General features: G+C 34.0%; 1 protein-coding gene across 1 annotated transcript; it reads left to right on the forward strand.

Annotated features, from left to right (window-relative positions):
* Positions 1–2,554: 2,554 nt before the first annotated feature.
* On the forward strand, positions 2,555–14,615 carry LOC149492743 (uncharacterized). The gene is made up of 7 exons (XM_089715939.1): positions 2,555–2,797; positions 2,884–3,277; positions 3,385–3,531; positions 3,730–3,942; positions 4,174–5,058; positions 11,651–11,784; positions 14,568–14,615. Exons 1-7 carry the CDS (start codon positions 2,555–2,557, stop codon positions 14,613–14,615), a joined length of 2,064 nt encoding a protein of 687 aa, XP_089572065.1.
* The last annotated feature ends 4,656 nt before the right edge of the window (positions 14,616–19,271 follow it).

Consider the following 19,271-nt stretch of genomic DNA (forward strand, 5'->3'; position numbering starts at 1 on the left):
TAAATTTTTCTACCATATCAGAAAAAATGGACATCATGCATCTTTGGAAGGTTGCAGGGGCATTGCATAATCCAAAAGGCATTCTCCTATAGGCAAAAGTGCCATAAGGACAGGTGAAAGTAGTTTTCTCTTGGTCTTCAGGAGTAATAGGTATCTGAAAGTATCCTGAATAAACATCTAAGAAATAATAATAAGGATAACCTGCAAGTCTTTCAAGCATTTGATCAATAAAGGGTAGGGGAAAGTGGTCCTTGTGTGTTGCCTTGTTTAGTTTTCTATAAAACACGCCAACCTGTGACTGTTCTTGTGGGAATTAGTTCATTGTTTTCATTAGAAATAACAGTCATACCTCCCTTCTTTGGAACAACTTGGACAGGACTTACCCAAGGATAACCTGCAAGTCTTTCAAGCATTTGATTAATAAAGGGTAGGGGAAAGTGGTCCTTGCGTGTTGCCTTCGAAGCATGGGCGTGCTATGATGCACGGCTTGGGCGTGCTTAAATCTAGAACTCTGGATGGTTGAGCACAGGATGTGCTAGGCAGGCACACCCTGATGAATCTTTAGGGCACAGGAGTGCCATATAGCACAGGCTAGGCGTGCTTGTCTCTGTCCTTCCCAGCTATAATTTGTCATGGGCGTGCTAGGCTGGCACGCCCTGAGTTTCTTCTGGGCACGACCGTGCCTTCTAGCATGCCTCAGGGCGTGCTCACTCCTGACTCTCCCTTGGTTTCCTTAGTTTTTAGCACGGTTGTGCTTTTTAGCACGGGCTGGGTGTGCTGGAGGCTGAGTATTTTGCCTTGTAATGCCCTTTTCTGCGCCAAAACCCTGCAAATTTCTCTCAGATCAAGCGGGTCATGATTCAAGGAAGCTTTGAACAATATTATACTAAAAATGAATTTAAAAACAAATTAAAGTGATAAAATTTACTAAAATTCTAATAAAAACTATACTAAAAATACTATAAAACTAACACCTATCAATGAGATCACATTCTTTGACTAAATCTTAGTTTACAATAACTTATTTATGATGTCTAATGAGTTTCTAAAGCATGATGTGTTGGTGTATATATGTTAATGCAAGTTCAAATTTAATGATTTTATGTATGTAAATGATTTTTAAGTATGTTGTCATCACAACATTGGTTTTTGTGTTTTATGAGCACCACTGAGTTTTATACTCAGCGCGTTGATTTTATCACAAGCAGGTTGGAGACTGTGCTTGCTGCTTAAAGACCTGAAGAGTAGCATCAGAGCTGACGAGATATTTTGGTAGTTGATTCATATTTTATGTAACTAAGAATTATGTCATGTATAAGTATTACATTTTTGGAGACTATATTATTTACTTTATGACTTAATCATGTTATTGTAAATTAGTTTGGTATATATATTGGGAGCTATAAACTTGGAACTTATTTAATGGTTAGAACATTAGAAGTTGATATGTTTAAATGAATGTATTTAATTGATTAATATTAAAATGTTATTGAGGAATTATGTAGTTATGAAATTATAGAAGTGCTATTGTGTTGATATTGGAGTTTGATGGGGGTTTGGAGTTTGAATTTAGGAGTGCTTTGTATTCATATGTTTGGTGACTTCTATTTTTAGGGGAAACTCTTGCAGTTTTTCTGTAGGACTGTCCCAAATCATTTTTAAAACAAAATATTATTGCTTGCTAAACTTTTGAATACTAAGCCACTTCTAATTCATAATATGATTGTATGATTGTATGAATTATATGTAGGTTAGGATGGTGCCTCCGGCACCGAATGTGGCATCCGTCATCGGGTCTCTCGGGATTGGGCCATGGGTGTTACATTTAGTGGTATCAGAGCATAGGTTTAGGCAGTTCTAGGACTATATGCATATATAGGAATATATTTGTTTTGAAGTGAGAGTATGAGTAATTTAAGTTAAATACATGCCGTATTGGTTTGGTTTGGAACTTCTCTCTGATGCGAACTTTTTGGTCTTTGTAGGAGTTGAGTAATGTCTCAACATCTGCCAGATGAGGAGGTGGATAGTTATGTCCCTCCTAGTGGTGGTATTCCTGTTGGTGATGCCGCTAGTGGTGTTATGGGTTCTGATGCGGAGCACGCCTCGAGGGTTGGGCAGGCTGTTGGGCCTAACTAGGATACGTTTGTTCAGCAGTTAGTTGATGCTTTGAGGCAGGCAGCGGGAGCTGTTCCCCAGGCTCCAGTTGCTCCAACCCTTATTCCAGTTCGTCCCCCCTATTGAGAAACTGAGGAAATATGTAGCTGTGGAGTTCAGGGGTAGGAAGGATGATATGGCTTTTATAGCAGAGTATTGGCTCCAATCTGTGAAGAGGATATTGGAGTAGATGCAGTGCTCCCCTCCAAACAGTTTGGTTTGTGCCACTTCCTTATTAAGGGAGGAAGCTTACCAGTGGTGGGAGACGGTATCACAGACAGTCAGTGTTGAGCAGAGCACTTGGGACTTCTTTCTTTATGAATTCAGACAGAAATACATTGGGGAGCTTTACATTGACCAACGTAAAGCCGAGTTTTTGGAGTTAAAATAGGGCAGAATGACTGTGTTTGAATATCAGAGAGAGTTCATCCGGTTGAGCAGGTATGCTACTGAAATGATTCCTACTGAGTCGGATAAATGCAAGCGCTTCAGGAAAGGCTTGTATGATGAATATCAAATGCATCTAGTTGCTCATCCTCATACATCATTGTCTTCCTTAGTGAAGGCAGCTTTAGAGCTTGAGGAAGTTAGAAATGAGCAGCAGGCTAGGAGGCAACGGAGTCAGCAAAGAGGTTTCAGGGTATGGCATCTAGACAGACTTCTGGGGCTAAGTCCAGTAGTAAGAGGCATAGAGGTGCACCACAGACCTGGTCTAGACTGATTCAGAGACATGGACAGGGTACTTATGGTAGAGCAGCTCCACAAACCACATCTGTTGCTAGCGATGGAGGTGCTGCGTGGATTGATATTACGACATGTACTCAATGTGGAAAGAAGCATCCTGAGGTTTATAGGAGATTTTCTGGGGCATGCTTTCGATGTCGGTCTACAGAGCATTTGCTTCGAGACTACCCTATGACTTTGGCTAGTTCAGCTCCTCAGGTAGGGAGGTTAGCTCCCTTTGTACCGAGAGGTAGAGGCAGAGGCCGTGGTGATATAGGAGGCACTGGGAGTCAGAGGCCAGTTTCAGAGACAGTGGAAAAACTTGAGTCCAAAGCACCTGCCAGAGCGTATGCTATCAGGAATAGGGAGGATCAGGATGCCCCAGACCTTATCGTTGGTACATTCTCTCTCCTTGATATTTTTGTCTATGCTTTGATGGCTCTACTCATTCATGTTTATGTCTACGTGTGGGTAGATTGGGTAATATGCATGCTGATATGCTAGAGCATAGTATTGAGGTTACTAATCCCTTAGGTCATTGTGTCGTAGTTAATCGAGTGTATAGAGATTGTCCATTGGTAATATATGGTGGCCATGTGTTTCTTGGAGATCTAATAGAATTGCCTTTCTGGGAGTTTGATGTGATCTTGGGTATGGATTAGTTGTCTAGACATGGAGTTATGATTGATTGTAGACTTAAGAGGATTACACTCCAGACTTCATCTAGTGAGGAGATTGTAGTTATGGGTGAGAGGTCAGATTACCTCTCTAATGTTATTTCTGCTTGTACTGCTAGAAGACTGATCCAGCATGGTTGTGAGGCATACTTAGCCTGTGTACTTGCTCCAGAGTTAGAATCTCCTAGTGTTCATGATATACCCACAATATGTGATTTTTCGGATCTGTTTCCAGAGGAGTTGCCTGGTTTACCTCCTGAGAGGGAGGTTGAGTTTGGTATTAAGGTTATGCCTGGTACTACATCGATATCCATTGCTCCATATCGGATGGCACCTGCTAAGTTGAAAGAGTTAAAGATACAGATTCAGGAGTTGCTTGATAAGGGTTTTATTCATCCGAGTGTATCTCCGTGGGGTGCTCCAGTATTGTTTGTAAAGAAGAAGGAGGGATCATTGAGATTGTGTATTGATTACAGACAACTTAACAAAGTTACTGTGAAGAATTGATATCCATTGCCTTGGATAGATGATTTGTTTGATCAGTTGAGAGGAGCTAGTGTGTTCTCAAAGATAGATATGAGATCAGGTTATCATCAGCTAGGGGTGAAGGCATCAGATGTATCTAAGACTGCTTTCAGGACACGTTATGGTCACTATGAGTTCTTGGTAATGTCGTTTGGTTTGACTAACGCTCCTGCAGTCTTCATGGATTTGATGAATTGGATCTTTCATCCTTACTTGGATCAGTTTGTGGTTGTGTTCATTGATGACATCTTGGTATATTCTCGAACTAGAGAGGATCATGATCACCATTTGAGAATTATACTTCAGAGATTGAGAGAGAGACAGTTGTATGCTAAGCTGGGTAATTGTGAATTCTGGCTATCTGAGATTGCTTTCTTGGGTCACATTATTTCTGCTGAGGGTATTAGAGTTGATCCGAAGAAGATAGAGGTAGTGCTTGAATGGAAACCACCTAAGAATGTTACAGAGATTCGGAGTTTCTTAGGATTAGCTGGTTATTATAGAAGATTTGTCAAGGGATTTTCTCTCATTACGGCTCCTTTGACTAGACTTCTGCGAAAAGATGTCAGATTCGAGTGGAATGATAAATGTCAGAATAGTTTTGAGAAGCTTAAGACGATGCTTACTGAGGCTCCAATGTTGACACAGCCAGTTTTGGGTAGACCGTATGATGTGTATAGTGATGCTTCACATAATGGATTGGGTTGTTTGCTTATGCAGGAGGGTAAGGTAGTTGCTTATGCTTCTAGACAGCTTAAACCACACGAGAAAAACTACCTTACTCATGATTTGGAGTTAGCAGCTATAGTTTTCGCTTTGAAGATTTGGAGGCATTACTTGTATGGTGAGAAATGTCATCTGTATACGGATCATAAGAGTCTCAAGTATCTACTTACTCAAAAAGAGCTTAATCTGAGACAGTGCAGATGGTTAGAGCTACTTAAGGACTACGACTTCGCCATTGATTACCATCCGGGTAAAGCTAATGTGGTAGCAGATGCACTTAGTAGGAAGTCCTTGGTTGCTTTACGTGCTATGAATACTCAATTATCTGTAGCCGATAATGGTGCACTCATGGCAGAGCTTATGATTAGACCTAGCCTACTTCAGCAGATTCGAGATGCACAGAGGGATGATGAGACAATTGCCTTGTGGAAAGACCTAGTTAAAGATGGAAGGAAAAAGAGATTTATGATTAAAGATGACGACTGCTTGTACTTTGGGGATCGGATTTGTGTGCCTAAAATTTTAGAGCTGAGAAAGAGTATCTTAAAGGAAGCTCATAGTAGTCCCTATACTATGCATCCTAGCAGTAATAAGATGTATCAGGATTTGAAATCACAGTATTGGTGGCCGGCGATGAAGAGGGATATCATAGTTAAAGCAGAGCATCAGTTTCCTTCTGGTTTGTTACACCCTACTTCTAGTCCAGAGTGGAAATGGGATAAGGTTACTATGGATTTTGTGACTGGATTACCTTTAACTCCTAAAAAGAAAGATGTTGTATGGGTAATAGTTGACAGACTAACTAAGTCGGCACACTTTATTCCAGTTAGGACTGAGAATAGTTGTAGCCATTAGATTAGATTACTAGTGACTTAATCCTAGCCATCCAATTTGGGGAAAAGATCAAAATACCCTTGTTGCTTTATATAAGTCAACCATCAATTATTGAGCAACCATTTTTCTTTCTTCTTCTTTTCCTTACACGTTTTCTTCTTCTTCTTCTCCTCTTTCATTTTCTTCAATTCTTACTTACTAAACACATCCAACTTGATTTAAGTAATTAATCTTAGAGAGTTAAGCTAGAGAAGTGATTTTTGGTGACTAATTTCAAGGAATTTGGAGATTTTCCTACTTGGGTCAAGTAAGTGATTTTATGATAATTTCATTATTTTTGGGTTTAGAGTTTTCTTTTAGCATATACATGCTTAATCATGCTCCAATTTCTTCTTTTATTTGTTTTCTTTATTTGATTTTGAGTTTCTTTCATGTAGAGGGTGAAGAGCCTTCTAACAAAGATAAGGGCAAGACCAAAGCTTAAGGAGCTTTGATTAAAGCTTTCTAAAGCTTGTTTTGAAGGTTAGTCTTCATAAACACACTTACCTCACTCAAATTTTTGATTTTGTGCCTTTATGCTATCATGTGTATATTTTGAGATTTTGTATGAAATGATTGATTTGTTGAATTTTGGTTGCAATAATATGCTCTTGGGTGATGTTTGATGAGTATTTATTATGTGGTAGACATTTCCACCTTGTATCTTTGTTGTTCATGTTCTTTTCATGTTAAAGAAAGCTGAATTTGGGAAAAACGTGTCATTGAGTCAGATTAAGGACCATTTTCAATCCTTTCTATTTTCCATTTGTGTCTGAGTCCTTCATAGAAGTTGTAAGTCTACTTCTCAGCTTTCCAACCCATCCTCTTATGTCCAATTTGGAGATATATAGCTCAACTTATGATTGAAACACCCAAACTGACTCTGTTATGTCGGGCCACTTGCATCACTGAATTGAGTGCCCATTTTGACCACTATAATGACAAGATTAGGTTCTGAGTTGTTCATGAAAGTTGTTGCCCTGTGTCTTTAGACTTCCCTGGTTTTAGATTGGTTTAATTTGAGTGTTTGGTTAAGTAGGAATTCAATAACCATTGGACTTGGTTCTGCTGCATCAGGTCTGGTCTGTTGGTTTGTGTTCTTAGCTTTTGTTTGCTATCTTACAAATTGATCTGGGCTGTGGTCCCTTCATACCATTTGTAGAATTTTGTCTTAGGTTAAAGAAAATGAAAGAGGAGGAGGAGAAGAAGAAAAGGTGTAAGGAAAAGAAGAAGAAAGAAAAATGGTTGCTCAATAATTGATGGTTGACTTATATAAATCAACAAGGGTATTTTGGTCTTTTCCCCAAATTGGATGGCTAGGATTAAGTCACTAGTAATCTAATCTAATGGCTACAACTATTCTCCAATTAAATTCCTTCAAAATATTATTTATCTCCACAAAATTCTCTAATTTACTCCATAAAAATAATTTCTCAAATTTCCTTAATTAATATAACACCATAATTCAGTATTCACTAATTATCTAAATTCTCCAAAAATATTCATTACTTACTTCCTACCCATAAAAACCATGCATACATGCTTCAAAAATGTTATATAAAATATAAAACATATATAGTAATTTTTCCGGACAAAAAATAATACCGACTCCCGGACCAGTGGTACTATTCACAGACCTTTGAAACTATTCACAGACCGGTAAACTACTATTGAAATACAGGAAAAATAGGGCATTACAGCTCTCCCCCCTTAAAGAATTTCGTCCTCGAAATTCACTTGAATTAAACAACTGAGGATGCTGTTGTCTCATAATATCTTCACTTTCCCATGTAGCTTCCTCGGTCTTATGGTTTCTCCAAAGAACCTTTACCAAAGGAATTTTATTATTCCTTAGTTCCTTGATTTCTCTAGCAAGTATCCTCACCGGTTCTTCCTCATAAGTTAAATCTGGCTCTACAGTCACAGATTCCACTGATATCACATGTGATGGGTCAGATCGATACTTCCTCAACATAGATACATGGAAAACATTATGTATCCTATCTAGGTCTGGTGGTAAAGGTAGTCTATAGGCCAATGGACCCACACGCTCAATGATCTCATATGGACCAATGAACCTAGGACTAAGCTTACCCTTTCTTCCAAATCTCAATATCTTTTTCCACGGAGATACCTTAAGGAAAACCTTATCTCTCACTGCATACTCTATATCTCTCCTCTTCAAGTCTGTGTAAGATTTATGACGATCTGACGCTGCTTTCAATCTATCTCTGATAATTCTGACCTTTTCCTCTGTATCTCGAATCAAGTCCAAACCTACCATCTTGCCCTCACTCAATTCTGACCAACATAGTGGAGTCCTACATCTCCTACCATATACTCTAATTTACTCCATAAAAATAATTTCTCAAATTTCCTTAATTGATATAACACCATAATTCGCTATTCACTAATTATCTAAATTCTCCAAAAATATTCATTACTTACTTCCTACCCATAAAAACCAAGCATACATGCTCCAAAAATGTTATATAAAATATAAAACATATATAATAATTTTTCCGGACCAAAAATAATACCGACTCCCGGACCGGTGGTACTATTCACAGACCGGTGGGACTATTCACAGACCGTTAAACTACTATTGAAACACAAGAAAAATAGGGCGTTATAAAGCTCAAAGGATTAACTATATTTGTAAATCTAGAATTTAGTTTAGCTATAGTCTCTCCTTCTTTCATACTAAACATTTCATATTCTCTCCAAAGGATATTGATTCTGGATTCCTTCACTTGATCAGTACCTTCATAGGTAACTCTAAGTTTTTCCCAGACTTCTGTTGCAGACTTACATCTAGATACTTTGTTGTATTCTGTTGGATCTAATGCACAGTGAAGAATATTGATGGTTTTTGCATTTACAGAAATGTCATTCCAATCAGCATCGATACATTCTTCTTCTGTTTTTGGAACTTTTACATTTTCAACAGTTTTCATAGGAATACGAGGACCAGTTATAACATTCCTCCAGCAATTTATATCAACTGATTTTATAAAGTTTTCCATTTTGGTTTTCTAGTAAGAGTAATTAGAACCATCGAACAAAGGTGGTCTAGAAACATATTAACCTTCTAAAGATGTAAGAGGAAGTGGGACTGCCATGGGATCTTTTCTCTCAAGCTATTAAGCTTCTGTAAGTCAAGAGCCAAGAGCTTTGATACCAGATTGTGGGTCCCGTTTATATATGGCACAACCCAAGAGAGGGGTGAATTGGGTCTTCTAAAAATTTAACTTTCAAAAACAAATATCAGAATTCTATTGTAGCGAAATTAGAAAGCATTTGAAAGAATTAGTTATCAAGTTTAGAACTTCCTCACAAAGCTTATTGCAAGATTAGAAAGACTCTGTGAAGAACAATTATTGCATTTAGAACTGTTTCACAAAGCTTAAACAATTTTAGAATAACTCTGTGAAGGATAGTTATTGCATTTAGAACTACTTCACAAAGCTTAAGCAAGTTTAGAAAGACTCTGTGAAGAATAGCTATTGCGATTAGAACAGCTTCACAAAGCTTAAACAATTTTAGAAAGTCTCTGTCAAGAATAGCTATTGCGATTAGAACGACTTCACCAAGCTTAAGCAATTTTAGAAAGACTCTGTAAAGAACAGCTATTGCGATTAGAACAACTTCACAAAGCTTATTGCTATTTTAAAAAGATTCTGTGAAAAACAGTTATTGCATTTTAGAATTGGTTCAATGTTCACAAAGCAATAATAGAAAATTGATTATTATATATATTGTGATTTATACTGAATGTCGAAAGGCAGATTGGAACTTGGTATATTCATAATACAGAAATCCAAAGTTCTAATGTTCTACAGAGATAAAGCTTATTCATGTTTAGATTCAGACACCCATTAACAACTTTGCATTTCTGAACAGAGTAACAGTTGTGTAAATAGAATATAATCAAGCAGAACTTTAGAAAATAAAAGAAGATAAACACATAGATTTATAGTGCTTCGGCACTGACTCACCTGCATCCACTCACAAGACTCATCTTGAGATCCTCCACTATGTTATCTCTTTTCAAGGGTAAGAGACAAACCGTCAATATAAGGAAATAGATCAACACCTAGATCTAACCTTTATCCCACTAGATTTTTCAAAGGTTCTAGTCAACCTCAACCCTTACTGTTTTTGTAGAGAATAGAAACTCAAATCAATACATTAGAATCTCACACAAGGAGAAGGTCGCTTGATAACTTATTACACCATAGCTTTTCACCTAAGCTATTACACAAAAGTTTTTCAAATAAAAAGTCTGCCTATAATAGATTACAGAATCTATATAGACAGAGAGAAACGTAAATATAAGCACAGGAAGAACAGAAAACGGATTTAGAAAACAGATTTAAAGATCAGAACTCTTTTTCAGAAAATGTTGTTAATAAATTTTCTTTTCTCTTAAAAATTTTTCTTGAATCAAAAAGACGAACAGAAATAGGGGGATTGAAGAGAGAGCTTTGAGAGATTTAAATTTTGAACAATAGACTCATACTCTTTGCAAAACCCCGTTCTTTTTAAAAGAAGAAAGGGTTTTTATATGAAAAGATGATAATCTCTTAGAAGTTAACGTTAAGATTTTTTGCTTTAATGAGCAATGAAGTTTCTGACATTTTTTAAACTAAAGAGGCAATGCATGAGTTGTAATTAAAAGGGCTACCCTTTTAATTACAGTGATGCCCCTTTGTCTACCCTTTTAATTACAGTGGCCGGTTATTACAGAAGGTTCGTAAAGGGATTCTCCATCATTGCATCACCTTTAACAAGATTATTGAAGAAAACAGTTGTATTCCAATGGGATGATAGATGTCAGCAGAGTTTTGACACTTTGAAGAAAAAGTTGACTGAAGCACCAGTGTTGACTCAGCCAGTGTCAGGTAAAGACTTTGAGATTTACAGTGATGCCTCTCATATTGGGTTAGGATGTGTACTCATGCAAGACAGGAAAGTGGTAGCTTATGTCTCCAGACAGTTGAAGCCACATGAATTGAATTATCCAACCCATGATTTAGAATTGGCAGCCATTGTTCTAGCATTCAAGGTATGGCGGCATTATCTGTACGGTGAAAAGTGTTACATTTACACAGATCATCAGAGTTTAAAGTATTTACCGACACAGAAAGATTTGAATTCAAGACAACGGAAATGGATGCAGATTCTGGCTAATTATGATTATGTTATTAATTATCATCTAGACAAAGCTAACGTGGTAGCTGATGCCCTTAGCCGGAAATCATTATTTGCTTTGAGAGCAATGAGAATTAGCATGGAGTTGCAACAGCAGGGAGTTATTCTAGCACAAATGCAGGTACAGCCATCTTGGGTTCAGGAAGTTGCAGAGGCACAGAAGAAAGATGCACAAACAGTACTATGGGTGAAACAAGTACAGGAAGATCATGGTGGGAAATTCAGATTGGATAACAGTGGAGTCTTATTCTATGAAGACAGAGTTGTTGTACCACAGATAGGGGAGCTTAGACAAAAGATTCTGCATGAAGCTCATAACAGTCCATATACAATGCATCCAGGTAGTACCAAGATGTATCAAGATTTGAAGAAAAGCTATTGGTGGCCGAGCATGAAGAAAGATATCGGAAATGTTGTAACAAGATGTTTAACATGTCAAGAAGTAAAAGCAGAACATCAACTGCCAGCTGGGTTACTTCATCCAATAACAGTGCCAACATGGAAGTGGGATCAGATCACGATGGATTTTGTTACTGGATTACCTCATACGCAGCGGAAGCATGATGCAGTATGGGTAATTGTGGACAGATTAACTAAGTCCGCACACTTTCTACCAGTCAGGATGGACTATTCTCTGGACAAGTTAGCAGACATTTATGTTAGCGAAATAGTTCGACTACATGGAGTTCCATCATCCATTGTCTCTGATCGTGATCCAAGGTTTACATCGAAGTTTTGGGGTAAACTGCAGGAAGCATTAGGAACGAAATTGCATTTCAGCACTGCATTTCATCCTCAAACAGATGGCCAATCAGAGAGAGTAATTCAGATCCTGGAAGACATGATGAGATCATGTGTTATAGAATTTGAAGGCAGTTGGGACAGATATGTACCTCTCATGGAGTTTGCCTACAACAACAGCTACCAATCAAGCATTAAGATGGCACCATATGAAGCATTGTATGGTAGACCATGTAGGACAGCTGTGTGTTGGACAGAACTGAGTGAGAAGAAGATTTTGGGTCCAGATTTGGTTAGAGAAACGGAAGAGAAAGTGGAAATCATCAGAAAACAGCTGAAAGAAGCAAGTGATCGACAGAAGTCTTATGCTGATTTAAAGAGAAAGGATATTGAGTACTCGGTCGGTGATAAGGTATTTCTGAAAGTTTCACCATGGAAAAAGATCCTAAGGTTTGGACGAAAGGGTAAGCTTAGCCCTAAGTTTATTGGTCCATACGAGATTGTTGAACGTGTAGGACCATTAGCCTATCGCCTAGCGTTACCTTCAACCTTAGATCGAATTCATAATGTCTTTCACGTATCCATGTTAAGGAGATACAGATCAGACCCATCACATGTGTTATCAGCAGAAGAGATTGAAATTCAGCCGGATCTCACCTATGAAGAAGAACCAGTTCAGATCTTAGCCAGAGAAATTAAAGAATTACGGAACAAGAAGATAGCATTGGTAAAAGTTCTTTGGAGGAATCATAAGACAGAAGAAGCAACTTGGGAATCTGAAGACACCATGCGACAACAGTATCCGCAGTTGTTCACAACAGGTAAACTTCGGGACGAAGTTTTTATTTAGGAGGGGAGAATTGTGACATCCTACCGAGTCGAGTCTTAGCATGGAGTCGAATTGAGTCGAGTTGAACCAAACCCGGTTGGGGTAGAATGGGTTTATAAGTGGAGTTACTTGAGTGAGAGAAAAAGATCAAAGCATATGGGTGAGGATTTATTTGCATTAAAAGATCAAGTTTGGGTATTAAGTTGTAGCCTGTTTACAATTGAGGTACCATTTAGAACTTTTACACACAAAGTCATGGATCTTTTAGAGCCTACCCGTGCATACCCATTTCACTTTCCCATTTTCATCTTTATCTTCATCTTCTTCATCTTCTTCCTTTCCTCTTCCACCTTCCTTTCAATTTTAATGGTAGTTAAGCCTTAACTTCAATTTTTCTTCTATCCAAGTAAGTAAACCTTCTTGAAGTTCATAATTGAATCATTTGGTGCTATTGTTTTAGAATTTATAAGAATTCTTATTTATAGGTGAAGGGAGTTCAAAGAGTGTAGAAAAAAGAAGTTAAAGAGGAGCTCAAGCTTTTGGAGTAAAGGTTTGATATCTCTTGTTATTTTCCATTTTCTTTGCATGAGAATTGTGTGGTGTGTTGCTAGTGAGACTATATTGCTTCATGTTGAGTGGGAGGACTGGTAATGGTGAGAAACAGGGGAGAACAGGGGAGGTATTGAATAAATGAAGTGAATATTGCGTTTATGTTGAAACAGGGCTTGCTGGAAATTTTACTAGTAACTTCATCTTGATTTTGACCCCATTTATTGATGGAATTAGGAAGTGTCATAGAAGAGTTATTTGTTCCTCTATGTGTTAGCTTTACATGGGTTTTTAAATCATCCAAATCGGAGTTGTATATTGAGAGATATGACCAAAAGAGTACAGACTGTGCAGGCTGGAAAACGCGAAGCGCGCGCGCGAATTGCATGACGAGCTCGCGTTGCCTTCTCGCGCTCGCAATTTTCACATGCGCGCTCGCGACTTTCACCTGAAACTCTCTAACTCTTATTTGGCACATCTCGCGCTCGCGACTTTCAAGTACGCGCTCACGACTTGTGCTCGCAAACTCTCTGACTTTCATTTGGCACTTCTCGCGCTCGCGACTTTGAAGTACGCGCTCGCGTACTTGGCCCTTGGCCTGTAAGCGATCGCGACCTTCATCGCGCGCTCGCGAATTTGGCCTAGGAACTCACTGTCTCTCATTTGGCACTTCTCGCGCTCACGACTTTCAAGTACGCGCTCGCGACTTGTGCCCGATAACTCACTGTCTCTCATTTTGCACTCTACGCGCTCGCGACCTTGCAAGGCGCGCTCGCGACTTGTGTTTTCATGCATTTTTGGACTTCATTTTCAATGCAATTGTATTCCTTTGCTTCACTTATATGCCTCCAATCATTTTAACACCAAAATACAACATTAGAACATGTATCAAAACAACATGCAAGCATGCAAATGATGTGAAATCAAATATACATTATGAATTATGAAGTTATGAACTATGAATATGATGTTGTGTTATATTATTGACATATCAACATTATGCTCCATTGAGGTTAGGTAGAAACCATGTAGATAAGGCTATGTCGCGACATAGGATAGCAGATCTGCACCTCATACAGTTTGATACTCCGGCTACAGGCCGTTGAGTGGATATGATTATATGGGCCATAGCAGCCAAGCATACAGTATTCATCCAGTTTCATATAGTTTTTCTTATCACTTCGGTTTCACTATAACCTTATGGAGCCATACAGATATCTTGACATAACATTTCATGAATTATACAGTATTATAAACAGTACAAAAGATAATCAAGGTATCATGAAAGTATCATGATGCGTGTGCTTATATGTGCCATATGTGTTTATATGGTTCTTTCTATACATGTATGTGTTTAATTATTTCTTTATCTGTTGAGATATCCACTGAGCTTTATTTGCTCAGCGAGTTACCTGTTTAACTCGTAGGTTTTGAGATTGGACCATAGAGAGTCGGCTTACAACTGCTGCAGTTCATCTGTAGAAGACTCAGTCTTCAGGGTAGCTACTCATTTTAATATGTATTTTTGTCTACCCTTTTTATGGCATGTACAGGGCTGTCAGACCACTTTTAATACTCACACACACAAGGTTTGGAGGTAAAAGGTTTTAGTTTAGAAAACAGAGTAACTTTTACAGCAGAAACAGCCAGCTGTATTAGAAACAAACAGCTGTGATAAATCAGAAACTGCTTTTTAGATTAGAAATAACTTTTTGCAGAATTTCATTTAATAGCCACCAAGAATATTTACTCCAAAGATATTTTAGATGGGAAAACGTGAAGAGTAAAGATTTTGGCTATATCCTCTTAATAAATTTATTCAAAAACATTTCAAAACAATTTTGAGAGAGATAAAATAGATTTGTGCTTATAAAATTATTTACTCTCTATCCTACAATAATTTTCTAAGACTTATTATAATACTAACCAATAGAAAATATCTTCATTAATCTTTATGGTCTTCAAATAAAAGTCTTGGATTGTAGGAACTTCATTTCTTCAATAATTTCCATATTTAAAAAATCTACATAAAATAATATTAGCACATACGAGAATATTAAATTTATTTATTTTGTATAATTATCAAAATCTCAAGATAAAATTTACTCTTGAGCCAATATTACCTTTTATAAGCTGATTAGACATATTTATAACAATTATTTTTCTTAAATTAACATATACAGATAATCAAGCATTTCAAAAATATTTGAAACTTTTATTTTTTTTATTTTAAATATTTGATTCTATTTTAATTATAATTTAAAATATTTTATTTCGGAGAGAAATAAAAAAAGAAAAATATTTTCCATTAATATTCTTTTTTCTTTATATTTATATGATTTGATTGGATACATTTTTTAAAAAAATAAAATTTCAAATAGAATATATCTAAGTGAGATAAAAAAAAAAGAAAAGAAATATATTATTTTTTTATTAATATTTTTTCTTTATGTATGTATGAGTTGGTTGGGTATATTTTTTAAAAAATAAATATTCAAATAGAATACACATAATTAAACCTTTTAAAATTTTAAAATTTTTACTTTTCAAATTTTATTTAAATAAAATGAATATATGTGTGCATGTGATTGGCGAACAATTTAAAATTTTAATTTTAAAAATACATATAATATTTTATTTACATGTTTATATTTCCATATATATTGAAACTTTTTCTTTGTTAGGTGAGTTCTGAAAAAATGTTTCATTCTTAATAATAATTTTTTATTTTTTATTTTCTTTTTCGTTAATGATTAATTTTTAATTATTATCATTTTAATTTAGTAAAAGATTTATATGTCCCTCGTAATAAATAAATGACCTCTTAATGATTAAACATTTTTAATTTTCTCGATACTTTTTTCTCTTATATCCTAAATCTATTTGACTTGAAAAAAAAACAATGTTTAGAAAACTGGAAAAAAAAATAGAACTATATATTTTTGTTTTGAGTCACTTTTTTAGGTTTCAAGAATTTATGTGTATATGCATATATTCCTTTCTATAATACACTGGATAAGTAATACTGCTACTGTATCCAAAATGATTACTATTACTAATTCACTTTTTGAGGTTTCAAGAATTTGTGTGTATATGCATATATTCCTTTCTGTAATATATTGGGTAAGTAATATTGCTATTGTATCCAAAATGATTACCATTACTAATTTAATTTGAGACTAAATTAAATACATAAAAAGTCATCTTACAAGTAGTTTGTATGGCAAAGTGTAATATAAATTAACTACTTGTATTTATTTTAAGCTAAAAAAAACTTATGCTTTAATATTATATAGATAAAAGAATTAAAGAAATATAAAAATGAGTATATAACAAGCATAGTCAACGTGCAACGCACGTTATAAAAAACACTATTGTTATGTATAAATGTGAGAATAGGAGGAAATAATACGATTACCGATAATAACCTTATTGAAAGTTCAGAAATCCTAAAATATCCTTATTAGGATATTGGTTAATTGATGATAGTTTAGAAATCCTAAACTCAAACTATTATCAGTTAATCATTGGTTAACTAATAATAGTTTGAGTTTATTAAATAACTTTAGTTTTTAATAAATGATAAATTACAGTTTTGTAATATTTTTTATTAATTGATTAAAAAATATTATTATAATATTATAATATTATTATTCTAATATATTATTCTAATTGAATTTTGGATCGTTGATTATTTACAATATTAATTGTTTAAAAAATATATTTAATTTTAAAATAAACTTCAAAATGCAATATACATATATATATATATATATATATATATATATATATCACTTTTAAAATTTTGAATTTTATTTATTCATATATATTTATCTTTTTCAATTTTTATGTTTATAAAGACAACACTTTAATTTTTTTTTTCTTTTTGCATAAATAATTGTTATCACCATATCACATAATATTAGATTATTTTCAATTTCTACAGAATAGGTTGGATGATTTTCTTCTATAAACAAAACAACTGCATTTACTGTAGGATTTTGAGTATTTATATATCTCTGTATCTCAACATAAATTAATCAAAGCAAAATACTCTTAGAAAAAAAAATCAAAAAATGAATATAATGTGTTCTCAAAGCTTTAAATCAATCGGACTTTGCGGATCTCAATACTATTAATCTAAACCGGTATCAAATCCAAAATCAAAACGATCTTTTTTTGACCGATCAAAATTTATTCATGTAGAAATTGATGTATATTTGAATTCTTTTTTTTATTATTTGTTTTAAAGTTTTGTTTCTTTTATTTGATTTTCATGAACTCAAATCAACATCTAATAACATAAGATCATATTATTTAATTTTTTAAAAGAAATCAGTGCTAATTAAAGTCTAACCTTATCATTTTTAAAAAAATTGAAGTCTAATCTTATAATTAATAAACTTTTTGTCGTCTTTAATTATTTTATTAAATATACTTGACTTTCAATGTTGTCCTATCATATTAAAATTAGTTTAAGAAAAATATGAATATTAATGTTATACGCTTTATAATATGAATATTATTTAAATAGAGGTAAATTTTAATTGAAAGTTGTTATATATAAAATCATGTCTTAACATTATAACCTTTTAATGACAAACAGTCATGTTTAAGTAAAACTTAAGACTTGATTTGCTCACTAATGCTTTACTAAGAAGCTCCTTCAATAATAACAGTCATGATTAAATACAAGTTCAACCTTCAATTCAATCTGCAGAATGTTAGTAACTTGCAAACTATAATGCTTCAATCAGAAGTCTTTATAGTAACAAACCATTTACACTTAAGAACAACTTAAGATTTTATTTAGTTCATATTATGTTTATTAGTTATTTATAAAATCAATCAACGTGTATCATGCATATTCTAAAAACAAAATAATGATCATCAAAACAGTATTTCATAGTCCAAAAAAAATTATCAACAAAATGGGTTCAAGCATATAAAAAAGGAGTCAAAGTAATATTAGTTACAACCAAAACTCCCACTAACCAAGAATACTAAAATTCAAATATATTAACTTTGAATAGTTAACATCTTGGTTTACGGAATCTATAAATATACTTTAATATTTGTTTCATATTCTTATTCATTTATGAAAATTGAGATATCTATTGTAAATGTATTCAAGAACTAAAATAGATTTCTATCATAATGTATTTCAAGATTTCATTAACTTAAATGCGCTTATAAAATCCATTTATGAAAAAAAAAAAAACTATAATTCTCTTAAAATATAAAATACATGGTAAAATAATATAAGTAAATTCCATTCAATAACTCTTTTGTGAAATGACTTCTATTGTTATTATGAACATATATCCAAAATTATTTTTCATTCCATATCCATTAAGTAGTAATAGAGACTTTAACATGTTTCAAAAAACATATCATTTCATAATAACTATTATGCAATTCCAAATTATTACCTTTTGTAATAGAAGTACTATAAAAGGGTTACATAAATACTTATAACGTATTATAATTTGTAACATATATAATTTATACTCAATATAATGTTGATTATAAGCATACTTAATTCAAAATCTTTATCGTGACAAGAAATCAAAACATAACATTGTCTATCAAAATATTCTTATAAAGAAAAATATTTCAAAAACTTATAAGATTTAATTTCAAGAACCGCATGCAAAACAATAAATATTTCTCCAAAATATTAATTACATGTCAAAAGAATTTTAAAAGTAATTAATTTATTTTTAATTTCAAACTGTAGAAAATTAAACATTTCTTCCACTACTATTGACATCATGCTTGATTTGATCTTAATGTTAGATAACGAAAGACTTGTAAAATCTCAAGAAATTGCAAGTACCACTTCTTAGTAGTATGCTATATGTATAATATTTAATTCACCATATATCCTACTTAGAGATTATAAAATTTTATTTTGTAATATGAAGATTTTTTTTTTTTTCATCCAACTGCATTAGGAAAAACAATTTAAAACTTCATCTCATATGAAGTGTAAATCTTATGATAGTAAAAATTAAATCCAAGTTAAAATATATATTTTATTAAAACTTTTATAACCCTATATACTTGTTCATCAATTTAAAATAAACAAGACTGAATCCAAGTTAAAATATATATACTTGTTCATCAAGTTAGAAGGACAAAGAAAAGTCTTTGAAACTCAAAATAAACAAGAATTTGAGACTATTCTCTTAAACTTCTCCCACTATCATCAAATTTCATCATTTTCTCAATATATGCAAAATTATACACTATGA

This window comes from Jatropha curcas, chromosome 11 (assembly GCF_041381405.1).
Source record: "Jatropha curcas cultivar XTBG-Jc1 chromosome 11, XTBG_Jcur_1.0, whole genome shotgun sequence".
In the NCBI taxonomy this organism is placed as follows: Eukaryota; Viridiplantae; Streptophyta; class Magnoliopsida; order Malpighiales; family Euphorbiaceae; genus Jatropha; species Jatropha curcas.